The sequence below is a fragment of the Salvelinus namaycush genome, chromosome 3 (genome assembly GCF_016432855.1).
Source record: "Salvelinus namaycush isolate Seneca chromosome 3, SaNama_1.0, whole genome shotgun sequence".
NCBI lineage: Eukaryota > Metazoa > Chordata > Actinopteri > Salmoniformes > Salmonidae > Salvelinus > Salvelinus namaycush.
Window position 1 is genome coordinate 43464294 of NC_052309.1, and position 18862 is coordinate 43483155.

General features: G+C 40.9%; 1 protein-coding gene across 1 annotated transcript; it reads left to right on the plus strand.

The window, feature by feature from the left end:
- Positions 1–537: 537 nt before the first annotated feature.
- LOC120031703 (glucose-6-phosphate exchanger SLC37A2-like) lies at positions 538–18133 on the plus strand. The gene is made up of 18 exons (XM_038977504.1): positions 538–1231; positions 4902–4983; positions 5297–5387; positions 5591–5669; positions 5780–5915; positions 6573–6649; positions 7086–7252; positions 7698–7735; positions 8058–8204; positions 10163–10253; positions 10409–10471; positions 10860–10945; positions 11765–11813; positions 12091–12164; positions 12502–12580; positions 14727–14824; positions 16049–16113; positions 17763–18133. Exons 1-18 carry the CDS (start codon positions 1173–1175, stop codon positions 17776–17778), a joined length of 1497 nt encoding a protein of 498 aa, XP_038833432.1. The 5' UTR covers positions 538–1172; the 3' UTR covers positions 17779–18133.
- The last annotated feature ends 729 nt before the right edge of the window (positions 18134–18862 follow it).

Sequence of the window (18862 nt, forward strand, 5' to 3'; positions counted from 1 at the left end):
CTAATTTAAGATACCTAATAATGAGAGATTTTCTCAACGCTTTATTTGAAATTCTGGTGTGCTTTCCCACTCTCACTGTAACTAGGCAAGTCAGTTAATTAAGAACAAAATCTTATTTTCAATGACAGCCTAACCCAGATGATGCTGGGCTAATTGTGCACCACACTATAGGTCTCCCAATCACAGCCAGATGCAACTCAGCCTGGATTTAAATCAGGGACTACAGTGATGCTTGGATTTGAACCAGGGACTACAGTCTTGCATTGAGATGCAGTGCCTCAGACCACCGCACCACTCAGGAGCTGCTGTGGCTTGCTCCACTCATGACCCTAGAAACTTTTCAATCTGTAATTTTAGAGGAGCATAATTTACATTTCAAACGAATTGATGTCTTTTCATTTTCTGCTGTAGGTAGGCTGTACCACATTTGATTGACAGAAGACAAAGCATAATTTTCTGTGGTGGTGGTATAGTACTTGAAGAGTAAATTAGTCATTGCTCCTTTAATGCCGTGACGTCAGATACGGGAATCACATGTCCACACACTTCGGGAAGATTTGTTTTTGTACGGCGTTTGGGCTTGGAAAATATTGGGAAATGGCTACCCTTAAACTATTATGGACAGAATCCGTAAACATGTGGACTAATGTGCATGTGACACGGTAGAGAAGTGCATAGAGTATTTATAGGAACCGGCTTTTATAACGCTATCAGCTTGCTCAAGCATGCATGGAAATCTATGGGAATTCATTGTTGGCGGAGATTCACCCATTAACAGGAAGTAGGAATAGCCAAGCGACTGAAGCTGTTTTGATCAGTGCGCTGTTTTTTTGTTTTGTTTATCTTTTAAATTATTACACTTTAAACAAAAAATCTAAGAAATAAACCAGTGTTTTATAATGAAAGTGGGAAAAATATCGATGGAATATTGTAACTAAAAATTCAAAGTCACCGGAGCTCGAACCTGTGTGAGAAGCTGTTTTGAAGTCCCATGTATAGACATTCAGCTTGCTTTTGTGCTGTTTTTAGATATTTTTGTAGTCCTATTTTTTTAACAGACAATATCAATTGGATGTATACAAGACGAACGAACTAACTTTTGATGCCATGTCTGAGAGAAAAGTGTAAGCGGTTTTAACAAGTTATTCGAAGGTAGAAGACCTCCACCCAAGATGAGGTCGTCTTTGGCTCCCGGCATCAGACTGATCACGTCCTTCTCAAGAGATAGCGGGTAAGCTTCTACTATCTTTGAATTCTATTGTGTGTGTGTGTGTGACACCCTTTATGCAAACACAACTATTGCATTTTACAGTATGTAGGTTGATGATGGGGGGGACAGCTGTTTTGTCCCTAATCAGATAGAAGTCAATTATTGGCTAGACATGAGGCTGTAACCTGGTCTCAAAGCATGTTGTATTATTCTGTACATACATTTGAGACACTCCATTTAGTATGACATGTTACGTTTTCTATGATATGTCTTAATTTGTGGACATATCCACAATATGTTACGAATTTGCGAAACGTATGATATGTTACAGATTCTAATTTGTTGTGGCTAACGTTAGCTAGGTTAGGGTTCAGGAGCATCATGGCAAAAAGTTACATTAGAAGTGCCCATCCAAGAAAGCACAAGGTCATTGGACACAGATAAAATGACGTAAAATCACGTTATATCTACCGTAGCTTTTATTGGACTGATAATGTCAACATCATACTTTCAAAATCTTACCTAGCAGTCATCATCATGAATCAAGTTGACAATCTACTGGCCAGTCATTTTCAATCCTTGTCATATGAAGATAAATTATAGATAAAATGTATCGGTGCTCATCGGCCATTGGACAAAAACATTAGTTTATGTTGGAAATCGCAAATCCAACAATGAGTGGTGTGGAAGGAATCAGTGGCTAACTACACTAGCCTGTTATTCAGTGGAATGGGTGTGTGGTCCAAGTCTAGGTTTAAGGGTCTCTTTCCCAAGCTTAAAAGATACACATTAGCCATGTTGTCAATCCAGCATGACTTCTGCCTCGTTCAAAACAACTGGAGACTCGGAACTGGGAAATCTCGGACTTCAGTGAGTTCAAAGCAACTGGGAACTCTGGGGGGGAAAAAACGTTTTGAACTGTCATCCATCTCGGAATTCCAAGTCGGGACCTCGGGGTAAGAACGGCCCATATTCTGAATTCTGTCGCTCTACATTTCAAAAGTGCTGAACAAATAGTTATATTGACTGAGTCTGTCCTAGCTCGCTCATTAATGTCTTAATTGAAATGACAGATTGCCCTTGTCGTCATCCCCTTATGCCACAGTTTGTACATCTCAATTGTCAGGAGAAACCACATTTTGTTTAAGCAAGTCAGCCTTTTTTTTTAAAGGCAGTAAATGAGGCTGAATGAACTGTTTCTCTGCCAGACAAGGCTCCGCTGATAGCCAGGTGTAGCAGTGGTAAGGGGTTGGAACAGCTTTATGTAGGCCCTAACAGTTTGTGGGCACCGTTTGTTACTGTTATAGTGCAATTAATGTATTGTTTAGTGTTGTGTAGTGCCTTTGCTGGCATGCATATTTGCTATTTTTGGGGGTGTTTGCCCCCCCGCTAAAATCGCAACTATTCATTACGTATAGTTAAGGTCGACCGATTTAATCTCAATGGCCGATTTATTAGGGCCGTTTTTTAATACAATCGGTAATCGTCATTTTTGGATGCCGATTACATTGCATTCCAAAAGGAAACTGCGTGGCAGGCTGACCAGCTGTTACGCAAGTGCAGCAAGGAGCCAAGGTAAGTTGCTAGCTAGCATTAAACTTATCTTATAAAAAACAATCAATCTTAACATAATCACTAGTTAACTACACATGGTTGATGATATTACTAGGTTAACTAGCTTGTCCTGCGTTGCATATAATCAATGTGGTGCCTGTTAATTTATCATCGAATCACAGCCTACTTCGCCAAACGGGGGAGGATTTAACAAAAGCGCATTTGTGAAAAAAGCACAATTGTTGCACGAATGTACCTAACCATAAACATCAATGCCTTTCTTAAAATCAATACACAGAAGTATATTTTTTTAAACCTGCATATTTAGTTAAAAGAAATTCATGTCAACAGGCAATATTAACTCGGGAAATTGTGTCACTTCTCTTGCGTTCATTGCACGCAGAGTCAGGGTATATGCAACAGCTTGGGCCGCCTGGCTCATTGCGAACTAATTTGCCAGAATTTTACATAATTTTTACATAACATTGAAGGTTGTGCAATGTAACAGGAATATTTAGACTTATGGATGCCACCCGTTTGATAAAATACGGAACGGTTCCGTATTTCACTGAAAGAATAAACGTTTTGTTTTCAAAATGATAGTTTCCGGATTTAACCATATTAATGACCAACGGCTCGTATTTCTGTGTTTATTATATTATAATTAAGTCTATGATTTGATAGAGCAGTTTGACTGAGCGGTGGTAGGCGGCAGCAGGCTCGTAAGCATTCATTCAAACTTTACTGCGTTTGCCAGCAGCTATTAGCAATGCTTGCTTCACAGCGCTGTTTATGACTTCAAGCCTATCAACTCCTGAGATTAGGCTGGCAATATGTAACTTTTTGGGCGACCCGACCAAAATCACATAGAAATGTTAGTTATAGATCTGTTTTCTCATTGAAAGCAAGTATAAGAAGCGATATATCTGTTCTATGTGCGCTAGGGCGGGGGTGAAGAACACTGTCTACCGGTGTACTAGCTAGCTAGCGTTGTCTCCCCCGCCTATTCTTCTTCTGTGGGGTTTATCTGTCTTTGGTATCCAACGTTATGGTGCATTACCGCCACCTATTCCCGCCTGTGTACTGGAGTCCTATCTTAAAAATGGACCAGTAGAGGTATAAAGAGGGGTTCCTGCAGATGCCGGGATGCCCACATGTTGGAACGCCACGAATTGTGGGCCACAATTGCGTTATTTTCACTTCAAACCACATATTCAAAGATGTCTTGTGCAAATAGAAGCATCGAATTTTACGTGAAAACATCCCAGGTGAAGGCCATCTACACTGTTGGATTTCTACAACATTTCATCAATCCACAGTACTTTCTGGATTATTGCTGTCACTGATCCAGGTTGTTCCATAAACCTGACGAAATAGTCACACTTTGTCCTAGATTTAGTCAGTCAAACTGTAAAGGTCACTGCAGGTTGAGTCTTGTGCACAACACTTTCTCCTGAATGTTTGTGTCCAAAATGGCATCCCAGTATTCACTACATTTGACCAAGGCCCTAGTGTACTGCTTTTGACCAGGGTCCATAGCGCTATGGACAAAAGTAGTGCAGTAATAGGGTGTCTTTTTGGATGCATCTTATGTGTTGTGTGCAATTAGCTTGAGGATGAGGAGTTTACACCAGGTTCTGAGTGAGGTGTTAACTGTTACTAAAATCTAAATGTGGTTAAACCTTCCTTTCCACTCCAGGAAATGTAAACAGGTCAATACAGAGCATGTGTGGTGTAGCTAGCTGCCTTCCTGTGCAGTGTACACCTCGTGTCAGCTAAGTTCCTGTACTGCTCTCAGCAGTGATTAACTCTTCTGAATATCCTGTTTGGTTCACACTAAAAAACAAGCCTATGTGTACTGCCTACTGTACAGACAAGACCATGTGAACAATTGTTTTGTTTTCTCTTCTCCTCAGATCCCTCTCCAGGATGGTAGTTTGAAGCCTTTCTCTCTCCTTCTCTCCCCTCTCGCTCTCTCTCTTTATCTTTTTCCCTCTCCCCCTCCCGGTCTTATGAGACTAACATCCCATAATACCCAAGCCCTGTAGACCTCTAGATAATGTATAAGAGACTGTCCAAAAAATGGTATTTGCTTTGGACAACATTAGAATGAGCTCTTTTTCTACTCTCTGTGCAGGTACAGAGGTTTCACCCTCTTCCTCACCTTTCTCTTCTATACCAGCTACCATCTCTCCCGGAAACCCATCAGCATCGTCAAGGTGATACACTGACTTCACAAACCTGTATGAAACGTTATCTTATTTATTTTTTAAATGTAACCTTTATTTAACCAGGCATCTTAATGTAAGGCCACACTGTTCAGCTCTATATACTAACATATCTAAGTGTTCTAGGCCACAAAAGCCCTAGAACACTCAAGTTGCACTACAATAGTTAACATAGTCATTTTTTAGATAGTTATATGGTAATGGCTGTTTTTATTTTTGAGACGTTTAAGCTGGTTGCGTCTTGAAGGCCTAGTGTTTTGTGTCCATGTGTGTAATCTCTGGTTATTGCCCCATGTATATACAGAGTGAGCTGCACAAAAATTGTTCCACCCTCATTCGGCCACCAAACCTCAACGGAACTGACAATGGAACCTGGTGTGATTGGGCGCCATTTGGTGAGTCCTCTGCTTGACTTGACTTCTTCGTTCATTTAAAAAAAAAAAAAGAATAAAAATGCTTCCAAAACATTTCCAAAGTGTTTCTGAGAATATAGAAAGCACACCATGTCAGTAGAATGAATCAGTTTTTATGTTGCTGTTTAAGCATTACGACAGCAGATTTCATTCTGACATTTTCTGTGCCAACTCGTTTTCTCCAGACCGGGACAACTACCAGACGCTGTTTGGAGCCGTGGACAACTCTTTCCTCGTTGCTTATGCCATTGGCATGTTTTTCAGGTAGGCAGAATGATGTAAATTCTATGATTGTTTTGTTTTTGTGGGTGTGTGTGCTTGTGTGTGTATTAAACCTCACTACAAGGAGTTAACCAGATGATGTGTTTTGACAGTGGGATATTTGGTGAGCGCGTGCCCTTGCGCTACTACCTGACCACCGGGATGCTTCTCAGTGGTCTCTTCACATGTCTGTTTGGCCTGGGCTTCTACTGGAACATCCACTCCATCTGGTACTACGCCTTCGTCCAGGTAAGGGTTAAATCTCCTCTAAAACCATTGTCACTCGCTCACACCCCGCCCCATAGTTACCTTTGAGTTCAGGCCCGACCTGGGGCATGTTCATAAGAGTTTGCAGCGTAAACCTTTGCAACGGGACGTCCTGGTAGTCCCTCTGTTTCAGTCAGTTGTCTTGTGTTTCGTGCCTAATGAACACAGCCTGGTACTGAAAAACAACAGTTTAAAGTTAATTTTTTCCACACTGTGTATACAGGGCCTTGTGTATGCATGCACAATCATGAGTTTTCCTATCAGAGCATACTCAGCAACAAAACAACTTGGGTTGTAAAAGGAAAGTCAGGTAAAAGTTGGCATGGGGGCTTTAGGCACTATCACATGACAGACCAGCAGTATCATATGATGTAGAGTGTGTGAGCGAGGCTGAGGGATTGTTTCCATGCCAGTTGTTTCCATGCCTTTTCTCAAGGCTATGTGTGTGATAATATAATGGTGTGGGTAACTGGCCCAGCCCCCTTCTCTTTTCTGTGTCTTTGTTTGTATCTCTCTCATGGGGATACAAAACATCTCTCCATTTTTTTCCCTCTCTCATCGTGTTGGGTATAGGGGCATATTTAATGTTGAAATTAAAAGCATCTAAAAAATCTAAATCTCCCTCTCTTACTTCCCTAGGCAATGAATGGACTAGTGCAGACAACGGGCTGGCCTGCAGTGGTGGCCTGCGTTGGGAACTGGTTTGGAAAGGGGAAGTGAGTGAGACATATTCTTACTCTTGACTGGTTCAGCAATGCTGAGTGCACAGTATCAGTACCCCTTTTCCATATTGTGTAGGGTATTTTTTTTTTTTGTTGCTCAAGGTCAGTCACATTATGTGAAATTAAAAACAGAACTCTCTGGTCAGTTCCTTTGTTTGAGTGTAATGAGTGTTTGGAAATTCAAAATAGGAACAATTTACAGATATCCAGTTTCCAATTCAGCATTTTACTGCCGAAAGCTGTCCTCTGTATTTAGTACCAGTATGTTGAATGTTTTTAAGTATATATTGAATTCACTCCAATAAATTCCCTATGTTCAAGTGTCCCTATAAGTTAATGTAAGCAGGCTCAATGTCTCGCTATACAATGTTTCTAAACCCACTTCTTTCGTGTCCATCCCATCTGTGTGTGTCTGTCCTTTTCCCTCCAGACGAGGGTTCATCATGGGCGTGTGGAACTCACACACCTCGGTAGGCAACATCCTGGGTTCGCTCATCGCCGGCATCTTTGTATCCTCGGCCTGGGGCATGTCCTTCATCGTGCCCGGCATCATTATCGCATCCACGGGCATACTCTGCTTCTTCTTCCTGGTGGAGAGTGAGTGTGACCTCTGGGTCTGTATTCATAGAGAAAGTAGGAGTGCTAATCTAGGATCAGTTTTGCCTTTTTAGATTATAATGAATGGACAGAGGGGGCCTGATCCTAGATCACTGTTCTTACTTTTGAGATTGTCAACAGGACCACAGTGCTGACTGCATAAACCACTGCAACCTATTGAAGCTTGATACAGTAGATCATAGAATCCAAATGAAATGGTATACAATATTCATTGCCATTAGAAAGTTATTTTTATTAACCTAGTTTGAAAATGGATCATGTTGCGTTCCCCCGACAGGATTTATCCGAGAGTTTTTACTCTGCAGGCATTTCATATTCAACCTAGACTGTTTTCATTTAGACATGTAAATGGCTCGTCCCAAGACTGTATTTTGACATGAAAATGGATTTGTGAGCACAACCTTCTTTTTTGTTGTTGTCACAGAACCAGAAGATGTCGGCTGCAGCCCTCCGCAGCACCATGTAAGTATAACCAAAGAACATATGAAGTAATGGGTGCCCTTAGTATTATAGAGAAGGGCTGCCTTGCTCAAGGGCAGTCGATGTCGGTGGCACCTGAGATATGATATCAGCCCTGCTTTTGTAACCTCTAGGCTACCAGCTACCCCTAGATTATGGCCTGATTTTTGTTTTGTTTTGACCAATGTTTTGTCATTCTATTATTTCCCTTTCTTTGGAAAGACTTGATATTGTAGAGTAAAAGAAGACATGTTAGACTATACATAAAACATAGTCAATAGTTGTAGCCCTGGTTAGAACACTGCTAATTGCTGTGTATGAGCAGGAGGACAACGAGAAGGAGCCTCTCTTACAAAACTCATCTACTAACGAGGAGATCTTCAGCAGTCCTGGCCTGTCCAACTCTATCTCCTCCGAGTCGACAGAGGAGCTCACCGAGGCCATCAGCTTCTGTGGGGCCCTCAGGATACCTGTGAGTGCGGATCACTATCTTCTTTAATTCCAAGCTGTTTCATTTGCTTTCTGTTGTGACTCATGGTTGATCATTTATTATATTTATAAACTGGAAATGCTGTAGACTGTTGTAATGACATTTTATTTTATTTCTAAAAGGTGGTAGACCAGGTTTAGTGTTGCAGATAGAAGCCACAATCTATCACTGTAATTGTCTGCGTTATTTCCAATCCCTCATATATATTTTTTGGGTTATTATTATTTTAAATACATTTTTTAAATATATTTTCCTTTATTATTTTCCCCCTAACCCTACCACCCCTCCCCTAATTGGAGTAAACTAATAGACAACAATACTTAGGCTTCCACTTCCAGTATAAACATGTTGCATACATTTCATGTACAGTATATTTTACATTCGTTATCTTTTGTTTGTTTTTAGTCCCAGCCTTCAGCTACCTTCAACCCCTTCCATATAGTTTTGATTTATTGTTATGACAGTTGCTATGACTGCTCTATGACTAGTGTGTTATAAACTCAGCAAAAAAAGAAAAGCCCTCTCACTGTCAACTGTGTTTATTTTCAGCAAACGTAACATGTGTAAATATTTGTATGAACATAACAAGATTCAACAACTGAGACATAAACTGAACAAGTTCCACAGACATGTGACTAACAGAAATGGAATAATGTGTCCCTGAATAAAGGGGGTCAAAATCAAAAGTAACAGTCAGTATCTGGTGTGGCCACCCGCTGCATTAAGTACTGCAGTGCATCTCCTCCTCATGGACTGCACCAGATTTGAAAGTTATTGCTATGAGATGTTACCCCACTCTTCCACCAAGGCACCTGCAAGTTCCCAGACATTTCTGGGGGGAATGGCCCTGGCCCTCCGATCCAACAGGTCCTAGACGTGCTCAATGGGATTGAGATCCTGGCTCTTCGCTGGCCATGGCAGAACACTGACATTCCTGTCTTGTAGATAATCATGCACAGAACGAGCAGTATGGCTGGTGGCATTGTCATGCTGGAGGGTCATGTCAGGATGAACCTGCAGGATGGCTACCACATGAGGGAGGAGGATGTCTTCCCTGTAACGCACAGCGTTGAGATTGCCTGCAATGACAACAAGCTCAGTCCGATGATGCTGTGACACACTGCCCCAGACCATGACGGGCCCTCCACCTCCAAATCGATCCCGCTCCAGAGTACAGGCCTCGGTGTAACGCTCATTCCTTCAACGAAGAGCACTTTTTACCAGTCCTGTCTGGTCCAGCGACGGTGGGTTTATGCCCATAGGCGACGTTGTTGCCGGTGATGTCTGGTGAGGACCTGCCTTACAACAGGCCTACAAGCCCTCAGTCCAGCCTCTCTCAGCCTATTGCGGACAGTCTGAGCACTGATGGAGGGATTGTGCGTTCCCACTCTAACTCGGGCAGTTTTTGCCATCCTGTACCTGTCCTGCAGGTGTGATGTTCAGATATACCGATCCTGTGCAGATGTTGTTACACGTGGTCTGCCACTGCGAGGATGATCAGCTGTCTCCCTGTATCGCTGTCTTAGGCGTCTCACAGTACGAACATTGCAATTTATTGCCCTGGCCACATCTGCAGTCCTCATGCCTCCTTGCAGAATGCCTAAGGCACGTTCACGCAGATGAGCAGGGACCCTGGGCATCTTTCTTTTGATGTTTTTCAGAGTCAGTAGAAAGGCCTCTTTAGTGTCCTAAGTTTTCATAACTGTGACCTTAATTGCCTACCGTCTGTAAGCTGTTAGTGACTTAACCGACTGTTCCACAGGTGCATGTTCATTAATTGTTTATGGTTCATTGAACAAGCACTGGACGCCGTGTTTAAACCCTTTACAATGAAGATCTGTAAAGTTATTTGGATTTTTACGAATTATCTTTGAAAGACAGGGTCCTGAAAAAGGGATGTTTCTTTTTTTGCTGAGTTTGTGTGATATATTATCTTACAGGGTGTAATGGAGTTCTCCCTCTGTCTGCTGTTCGCTAAGCTTGTTAGCTACACCTTTCTCTACTGGCTTCCTCTCTACATCTCTAATGTTGGTACGTACTCAGTTTAGCTCCTATTTGTTGACAGTTCACCTGAGGGTTCAAATGCTAACAATACTGATAATGATTTTCTTTGCATTGTGAGATGCGCCATTAGTTAATTTGGCATATACTGTGTCGCTTAAAATTCCTAATGTTTATTTCCTCAGCCCATTTTGACCCCAAAGAAGCTGGGGACATGTCAACACTATTTGATGTAGGAGGAATTGTGGGTAAGCCTTGACTGTCATGTGACTGACTTTATATGGAATTATGTAACCTTTATAGAGATCATATGAGGAACCAGGAAGCTCTTCTCTGATTAACCTGGATGTTTTGTCGACACTGTAGTTATAACAAGTCATAGAAATAACGAAGGGTTTCTGCGGTCATAACAAAACAGAACATAGACATACCAAGTGATGTCTGCAGTCAGAAGAGTTCCCATTAGAATTGGCCAATGATTGGCTCCTACTGTATTGGTGTCTGAGCACTTACTATTGATCTTCAATGCAGCTCCTCAAAGGCTGAATATTTTCAGATGATGTAGGACTGCTATCTTCCCCTACGTGTTAAGTCTGTGTTAAGCGTGTATGTTAAGCGTGTGTTGTGTGTCTGCAGGGGGCGTCGTGGCTGGACTGGTTTCGGACCAAACTGGGGGCAGAGCCTCAACCTGCTGTGTCATGTTAATCGTGGCTGCTCCTATGGTGAGTGTGCATTCACACAAAAGACATCACTGGCTTTTACCATGTGTAACACCATGGACGTTTCTAGTGTCTTTATTATAGTACACTTATGACTCCTCTTTGAATTGTAAATGTGGCATTTGAGAGTAATATGCACATTCCATTCTTTAGAAAACCGGTGCTGGGCAAAAATATACTGTATATCATGAAAGGAAAGGCCTGCACAAAGGCCTGAATTGCAAATGTTGACTGGACACTTTATATTCACTAATGACAAGAGGAAATTCTCTCAGTAAATGTATTGATCACATACAGTACCAGTCAAAAGTTTGGATGCACCTACTCATTGTGCAAAGCTGTCATCAAGGCAAAGGGTGGCTACTTTGAAGAATCTCAAATATAAAATATATTTTGATTTGTTTAACACGTTTTTGCTTACTATATGATTCCATATGTGTTATTTCATAGTTTTGATGTTTTGATGTTTTATTCTACAATGTCGAAAATAGTACAAATAAAGAAAAACCCTTGAATGAGTAGGTGTTTCCAAACTTTTGACTGGTACTGTATATGTCATGTAAATATTACTGCCTGATGGACTCTGAAAAAGGAATTTGGCTGCGCTTTGTAGCTCTGGAATTGGCAGTGAATTTCACCCGCTGCCCAAGAAACATTTCGTGATAGGTTGCAAGGTCCTTGACACTATTGTGTCAATCTGTTTTTCAGCATAGCTAAATGTTTTCCTTTGGGTTTATGTGGGCTATTAAATCATGAGCAAATCCTTCAAGAGTGCCACCTTTTATCCAAAATCCAGTCCAAATGTTTGTTTTGCTTTCCTAGCTGTTCCTGTACAACCACATTGGACAGCATAGCCTAGCAACCACAATCGGTAAGAGATACATTTGTTTTTTTTGTATGGCATTTGACTTTCAAAACAGAGCCATTTTTAGTCTCAACCCCTCCTGCTAACAACTACATCAATGCTCCATTTTAACACATTGTAGGGCGAGTTACAATCGGTGCATTCAACTGAAGTAGGCAATCAACATAACCACATATCACAATGAAAATCTCCCTAAAAAAGACCCTTGCTATCTGCTAGCTAGCGTACTGTGCATGCCTGATTCTCTCACAGTGCTGTGTTGTTGTGTACCTCTGCACCGTAGGGATGCTGTTGGTGTGTGGAGCCCTGGTGAATGGACCCTACGCCCTCATCACCACCGCTGTGTCTGCTGACCTGGTAAGCATATCCATTCCAGAATAGACCACTTCATGCCTCTAACATGAGGTCCTCAGCTCTCCCGAAGTCACAAGGAGGAGATAAGCTCCTCATTGCCCTAACTCCCCCCACATCCCCTGTTTAGCCCACGGCTCTGTCTTAATGCGTCTTTCCTCGATTCCCTGCATTCTGTCTCCCTTGCCTCTTTCTCAAACCGATTCAATGTGCCTCCCGTCAGACAATCACCTTCAATGCATTTTGAGGAGAGAGGTGAGGAGAGAGGACGCAAGGAATCGAGGAGACAAATTGGGAAATAGGATTGAATGTTGGTTCATAATGAGTGTTTTTCCTTTCATAGGGGACACATGAGAGCCTGAGGGGAAACTCTAGAGCGTTGTCAACGGTCACGGCCATAATTGACGGCACAGGGTCAATAGGTATGTGGGGAATGTCTGGGCCACATGGGGTATTGGTGCTGATTTTGTTGTTTTAGTTTTGACGCTTGTAATGGTGACTAGTAATGGGTTAGTGGGGCTATGGTGCATTTATGTGCGCCTGTGTCAATGCATGAAGGAATGTTTTTATTTATTTATTTGAGGTCACCTATGTTTTGAGATTCACTTCAATGCTCACTTATTGCAGTGTAATGTGGCATTTTACAAATTGTTTTATACAGTTTATGTACAAGGTCCATGGCTAATTGCCATGCATAATTATTTTCCATTGTAAATCATGTAGTATATTGTTGTCCCAAATCAAATTGTATATCCAGACCTGGGGCCTTATTTATCAAAGCTGCGTGCGCACAAAAAAAGCCTCTTAACATTGCGTGCGCCAGTTTTACCCCAAAGGTTGGTATTTATCCATTTTGAACATGATGTGAAAGTGGGGGTATCTCCACGCATATCTCACTTCTAGTGGTTGATCAATTGTATTGCAAGCAAATATTGTTCTTTTGAGGGAAATGTGGGTGTTTGATACATCAGAATTTGAATAATAGTAGACTAATAAAAACACAACTTAGGCCTAATGATAAAACGGATGCATTTGCCGTGGGTAAGGAGATCGCATGGTAGCATGTAGCCTAATGTGTTTCTTTTATTACCGTAAAACTTGAATTAATAACTTTGGCATTTATTTGCTTAAATCACTGAACACAACAGGCGCTTATTAGAGCTAGGTTTCTATTTGAACCAGGCATCTATTTCCTTAATGCACACAGATTTTTTCTCATTTGCATAGTCAATTGCTTGGATCCAGCATTCACTTCCAACATTTTAAGCTATTTATTAATTTCATACACTGTGTTATCATTTACACATTCTGTCACATTTCAATTGTCGTAGTATGTCTCAATTTAGAAAGAAAAAAACATTCCTTTACGGAATAATTATTCTCCTCATTTTCAGCAGTTCTTACTTTCAGATGATTTCTAGGGGTCTGTACCCCCAAAGTTGTTGACTGTTTTTGTGCTTGATCGTTAGCTAGCAGTTCTCAGCTGTTAGCAGCCAGTGGCGTGCAGTTTCTTACTGGTGATAAAAAGCGGAAGATTTTTTTTTGAGTCATTACTGAATTATTTAATGTAACAAATCAAACATTAAACCTTGTAAACAGTTCATGGTAATCCCTGGTAACCTCGTAAACAATTCAAACCCAGCGTTTATTTGCTGAAATGTGTGCCGTTGCCCAGCTATTTAAAGGGACAGGTGGCTTTTTGAGACTGAGCTTTTAATTGAAGTTTTATGGTATATAGGCCTAAATCATGATCATATTGCAGGACATAACTGTCCTTTTCTGACATGACTGGTTTATTCCCGCTACACAACATATATTAGTGTACCATTTATTCATCGCTCATTTAATAGCCAACATGCTAGAAATTAAATAGACCGGTAGCCAATTTAATATATTTGATAGTATGGGTATACAGTAGGCTACAGTATAGCTGTGCGATAGGAGCACAACATCATAGCTAATATATAAATTCAGATCCTATACCAAGGCAGCAGATAGAAACACAATCATCTATTGACAAACAAAATATTGAAAATTGTTATATTTTCAATAGAAGTGTGCTATAGCATTTAGTCCTACTTTTACATTGTTCGAATAGAAAATCATACTTCCAGAATGTGCTGCTAGTGTTGGGCACTGGCTATAGGCGGCATGCATTTGTTTTGAAAAAGTCACTACAAAACATTCTGTGCATATCTCTACATAAATGTGATCAAATGTGCCATTGCGCTTTACTTTACAAACTGTCATGGCCCAGTTCCAACATCTCCAAATCATACAGCAAATGAGGGTGTTTTTGTTACCATAAAAGGTGAATGGGGGGTGTTTTCCAGGCGGGGTTGTAACGCTCGTTCACGAGCGCACAAATATAATATGGCTCTGATTTATCAATGAAAACATATGTTACGTGCGCCAGTTTGATAAATCCCAATTTGTTGTTCCATGCAAATCCTAGAATCGACAGAATTTAGTGAGACATTTACGCACGGTTGATAAATGTGGCCCCTGGTTTCAGGTGCTTGGTTTCCCCTGCTCAAGTGTTTGACTGTTATTCTGACTGTCCTGTAGGTGCTGCCCTAGGTCCTCTGTTAGCAGGACTGCTCTCTCCGACGGGGTGGAACAATGTCTTCTTCATGCTGATCACTGCTGATATCCTCGCCTGTTTGGTTAGTTTTTAGTCTTGTTTTATAAATCACTGCAATATTTGAGCCACATGTACAAAGAAGGTGCTATACCTGTGGATTGTGTACAACAGCGGTCTCCAACCTTTTCTACCATGAGAGCTACTTTAAAATATATATATATATTTATGTCGCAAGCTACTAATTTACCCAATACATTACTGGGAGCTTGTACAGTGCATTTGGAAAGTATTCAGACCCCGTTAAAGCCTTATTCTAAAATTGATTCAATAGTTTTTTTCCTCATCAATCTGCACACAATACCCCATAAAGACAAAGCATAAATCTGTTTTTTAGAAAGAAAAACAGAAAAACCTTATTTACATAAGTATTCAGACCCTTTGTTATGAGACTCGAAATTGAGCTCAGGTGCATCCTGTTTCAATTGATCATATTTGAGATGTTTCTACAACTTGGAGTCCACCTGTGGTAAAGTCAATTGATTGGACATGATCTGGAAAGGCACACACCTGTCTATATACACAGTTGATAGTGCTTGTCAGAGCAAAAACCAAGCCATGATAGGCGAAGGAATTGTCCGTAGAGCTCTGAGACAGGATTGTGTTGAGACACAGATCTGGAGAGCGGTACCAAAACATTTCTGCAAATGTCTAAACCTGTTTTTTGCTTTGTCATTATGGGTTATTGTGTGTAGATTGATGAGGATTTTTTTTATTTAATCCATTTTAGAATAAGGCTGTAAAGTAACAATGTGGAAAAAGGGAAGGGGTCTGAATACTTTCTTCTAAAAACATTTGTGTTATAAATATGTGGAAAATGTTTTTTTATATATATCTAAAAACATATAGATATACAGTACCAGTCAAAAGTTTGGACACACCTACTCATTCCAGGGTGTTGCTTTATTTTCTACATTGTAGAATAATAGTGAAGACCTAAAAACTATGAAATAAAGCATATGGAATAATAATCGAAGTGTTAAACAAATCATAATCTATTTTCTATTTGAAATTCTTCAAAGTAGCCACCCTTTGCCTTGATGACAGCTTTGCACACGCTTGGCATTCTCTCAACCAGCTTCATGAGGAATGCTTTTCCAACAGTCTTGAAGGAGTTCACACGTATGCTGAGCACTTGTTGGCTGCTTTTCCTTCACGCTGCGGTCCAACTCATCCCAAGCCATCTCAATTGGGTTGAGGTCGGGTGATTGGTAAACTGTGTTGAGTGTGCTGTCTTCCTGTTTTCCAGCTGCTGTCCAGGCTGGTGTATAAGGAGGTGAGGGGCTGGTGTGGACACAGCCCCAGACAAAGAGGGTGAGCCACTCATGAATACACCACTTATATCACCAATCAGGAAACCAAAAGCTGGTTTCATTTTCTTAAGATGAAGAGGCTTCTAAGTGCAATAAGTCATAAAATCATACATTTGTGTATCTAATGAGTGAAAAAATACTGGCTCCTTAATAAGGGTACCTTTTTTTTTGCAATTGAACTTGCATGTGCACAAAAATGGCTCTTCCTTGAAATACAGGTCAAAGCCACAAATAGCTACTCCGTAGGGCTGTTGTACATTAGCCTCTCCCTGGAGGTTAAGGGTGCCCATTATTCTACTCCAAAGGGGCCTCCAGGCTGCTTATTAATTGGCCAGCTTTAAAGTAACTGTCCAGTATTTCCACATTTCTATGAAATATTACCTGAAATTAATTATAATATCAGTGAAATAGTTTTCTTCCAAAACATGGTAATTAAGTATGTTAAAAAGTATATTTTCTGTTTTGGAATGGTGTGGGCATATTCCGGCCATAAAAAATATTCATGCGAGTAGACCTCTGATTGGCCAGCTCATCCTCTATGAGGAAATATCAAGCATTATTTTAAACATTCTGTTTAATACAAGTTTAAGGTATGTTTTTTTAAATGTTTTCTTTTTCTTCATTTTTTCCCCTCCAATTTATACGAGTATAGAATGAATTGACAATAATATTTGGGTATGCGTTAACAGAATATTAACTTTTAAAAGTGAGATTTTCATTGGACAGTTTATGAGAAAAATTGCAGTTACACCTCAGGCTATTTTTAGGCATCATAGGTAATCAATCACTATCAACCTGGGACAACCTGCATCTTGAGAGTTCTATATTTCCAACAGGTTCCCATAGGATTTGAGACATGATTGTCTTTGAATGGATGACTTGAGTTCGGTCTTAGACGCTCAATCAAATGTGACACGGAATCTTCTCTGTTCACTGAGCACTCAGGCTTCTTTATTCTTTCACAGCATCAAGTAACGGTTTCTTGATTACAAGCACCTTTCCATGTTCTGCAAATCTATATACACTGGGCAACTGCGATTTAAGAGCCATTGTGACATCAAGTTTAACATATGTCATTGTAGGCTGTTTTGGAAACTATAGCAGTACTACATTACCCATAATTCACCATGTAACATGTCTGGTTTGTCATAATGGAGTTACACTACAGTCCAATGTGTCTTTCTTTGAGCTACCTAAGTGTCAAAGCTAAAAGGAAGCTGTATCCACCCCAATATCCACAACTGTGCAAGGCACCGGCCACTCTCACACCATCCCGTTTATTCCAAGTCCCAAAATAACCCTCACATCCTGTCAAATAATGCTGCCAAATAAAGCAATGCTCCATCCCCAACAACAGTTGTGCACCTCATGGCTCTATACTGCCCCTCATTTATTCCACTTCCCAAACTGCCTCCATAGCATTAGCCTCTCTCCAGCAAGGTTGAGAAAGTGCTAGGGACCGTGTTTACTTGCAAAATTTTCAGGGAGGATACTCAGTTGAAGATTGTGGTGGTTGCTTCTCCTCTAGTCCTCAAATATAAAATTACATTGAATGAATCAGATCCAATGATCTGGTACCTATGTTAATGACCAGAATAGGTTTGTATTTGGTCCATTCTGAAACGGGCTAATCTCGCCTTGTGTTGTCAGGTTCAAAGAAATATGAGTGGGTGCCTGGGACAAGAGACCATATCACACATGCAAGGAAGGACGCAGGAAAAAGGACCAAGGACTAACCCCTGAGGTGCATGACGATTTATAGGGTGCCGATCCCTTCATCCTTAATGGACCCAGACCCTGTCACCAGCGGATGAAAGGATCTGGAAAAGGAGGAAGGGGCCATTGATATTTTGGGACAATCTGACGGCGAGAGAGAACATGTCCTTTCTTCAAATGGTCGCAAAGCACTTTCTCTCTTATACCTTTTTTATGATTATTTTGTATGTTTATTTTCTTCTCTGTTAGCCCCTCTCGGGGCTGTGTGCATCTCATCTTATTATTAAAATGATGTGCACACTGCATTTCCCCAATCTCTCCTCAATGGTTACTAACAGTTAAAATCACATGCTAGTATTGGGCAAGCTACATTGGGCGCGCATGTTTTGCACAGCCTGGAGAACGCCGAACTACATATGCAGCGAAGGAGGAGTTTGCAGTTGTAATCAAGTGCTGTGGGGGCAAATGTTGTCACTAACTAAACCAGTACAGATAAGGATAAATTGTCTGACCGATCAAAATAATCATTTTTCAGACAGTACCATCACATCCTTCCATTTGTCTCTGATGGAAATGTTTGTTGATCAATTATTAGAAATGTGTTTGTATCCACCACATGCATTTTGTTGTTGTTTTGTTTTTGACGATACTGATGGTTTCTACGGCTGTGGCCAGAAGTGACTTTACATCGCAGGTTAGAAGTATTAACATAGGAGAATGAGGTTAAGGTTAGGAAAAGGATTAGGCTCAGCTAAAACAACTATTTTCCCAGATGCAATAACTCCATCTAGCCACAACCGTAGAAACCACCAGACCTGACAAACCATTAGGGAAAGGGAAATACCTAGTTGTACAACTGAATGCCTTCAACTGAAATGTGTCTTCCACATTTAACCCAACCCCTTTTGAATCAGAGAGGCGCAGGGGGCTACCTTAATTGACATCCACATCTTCAGCGCCCGGGGAATAATGGGTTAACCACCTTGATCAGGGGAAGAACAACAGATTTTTACCTTGTCAGCTTGGGGATTCGA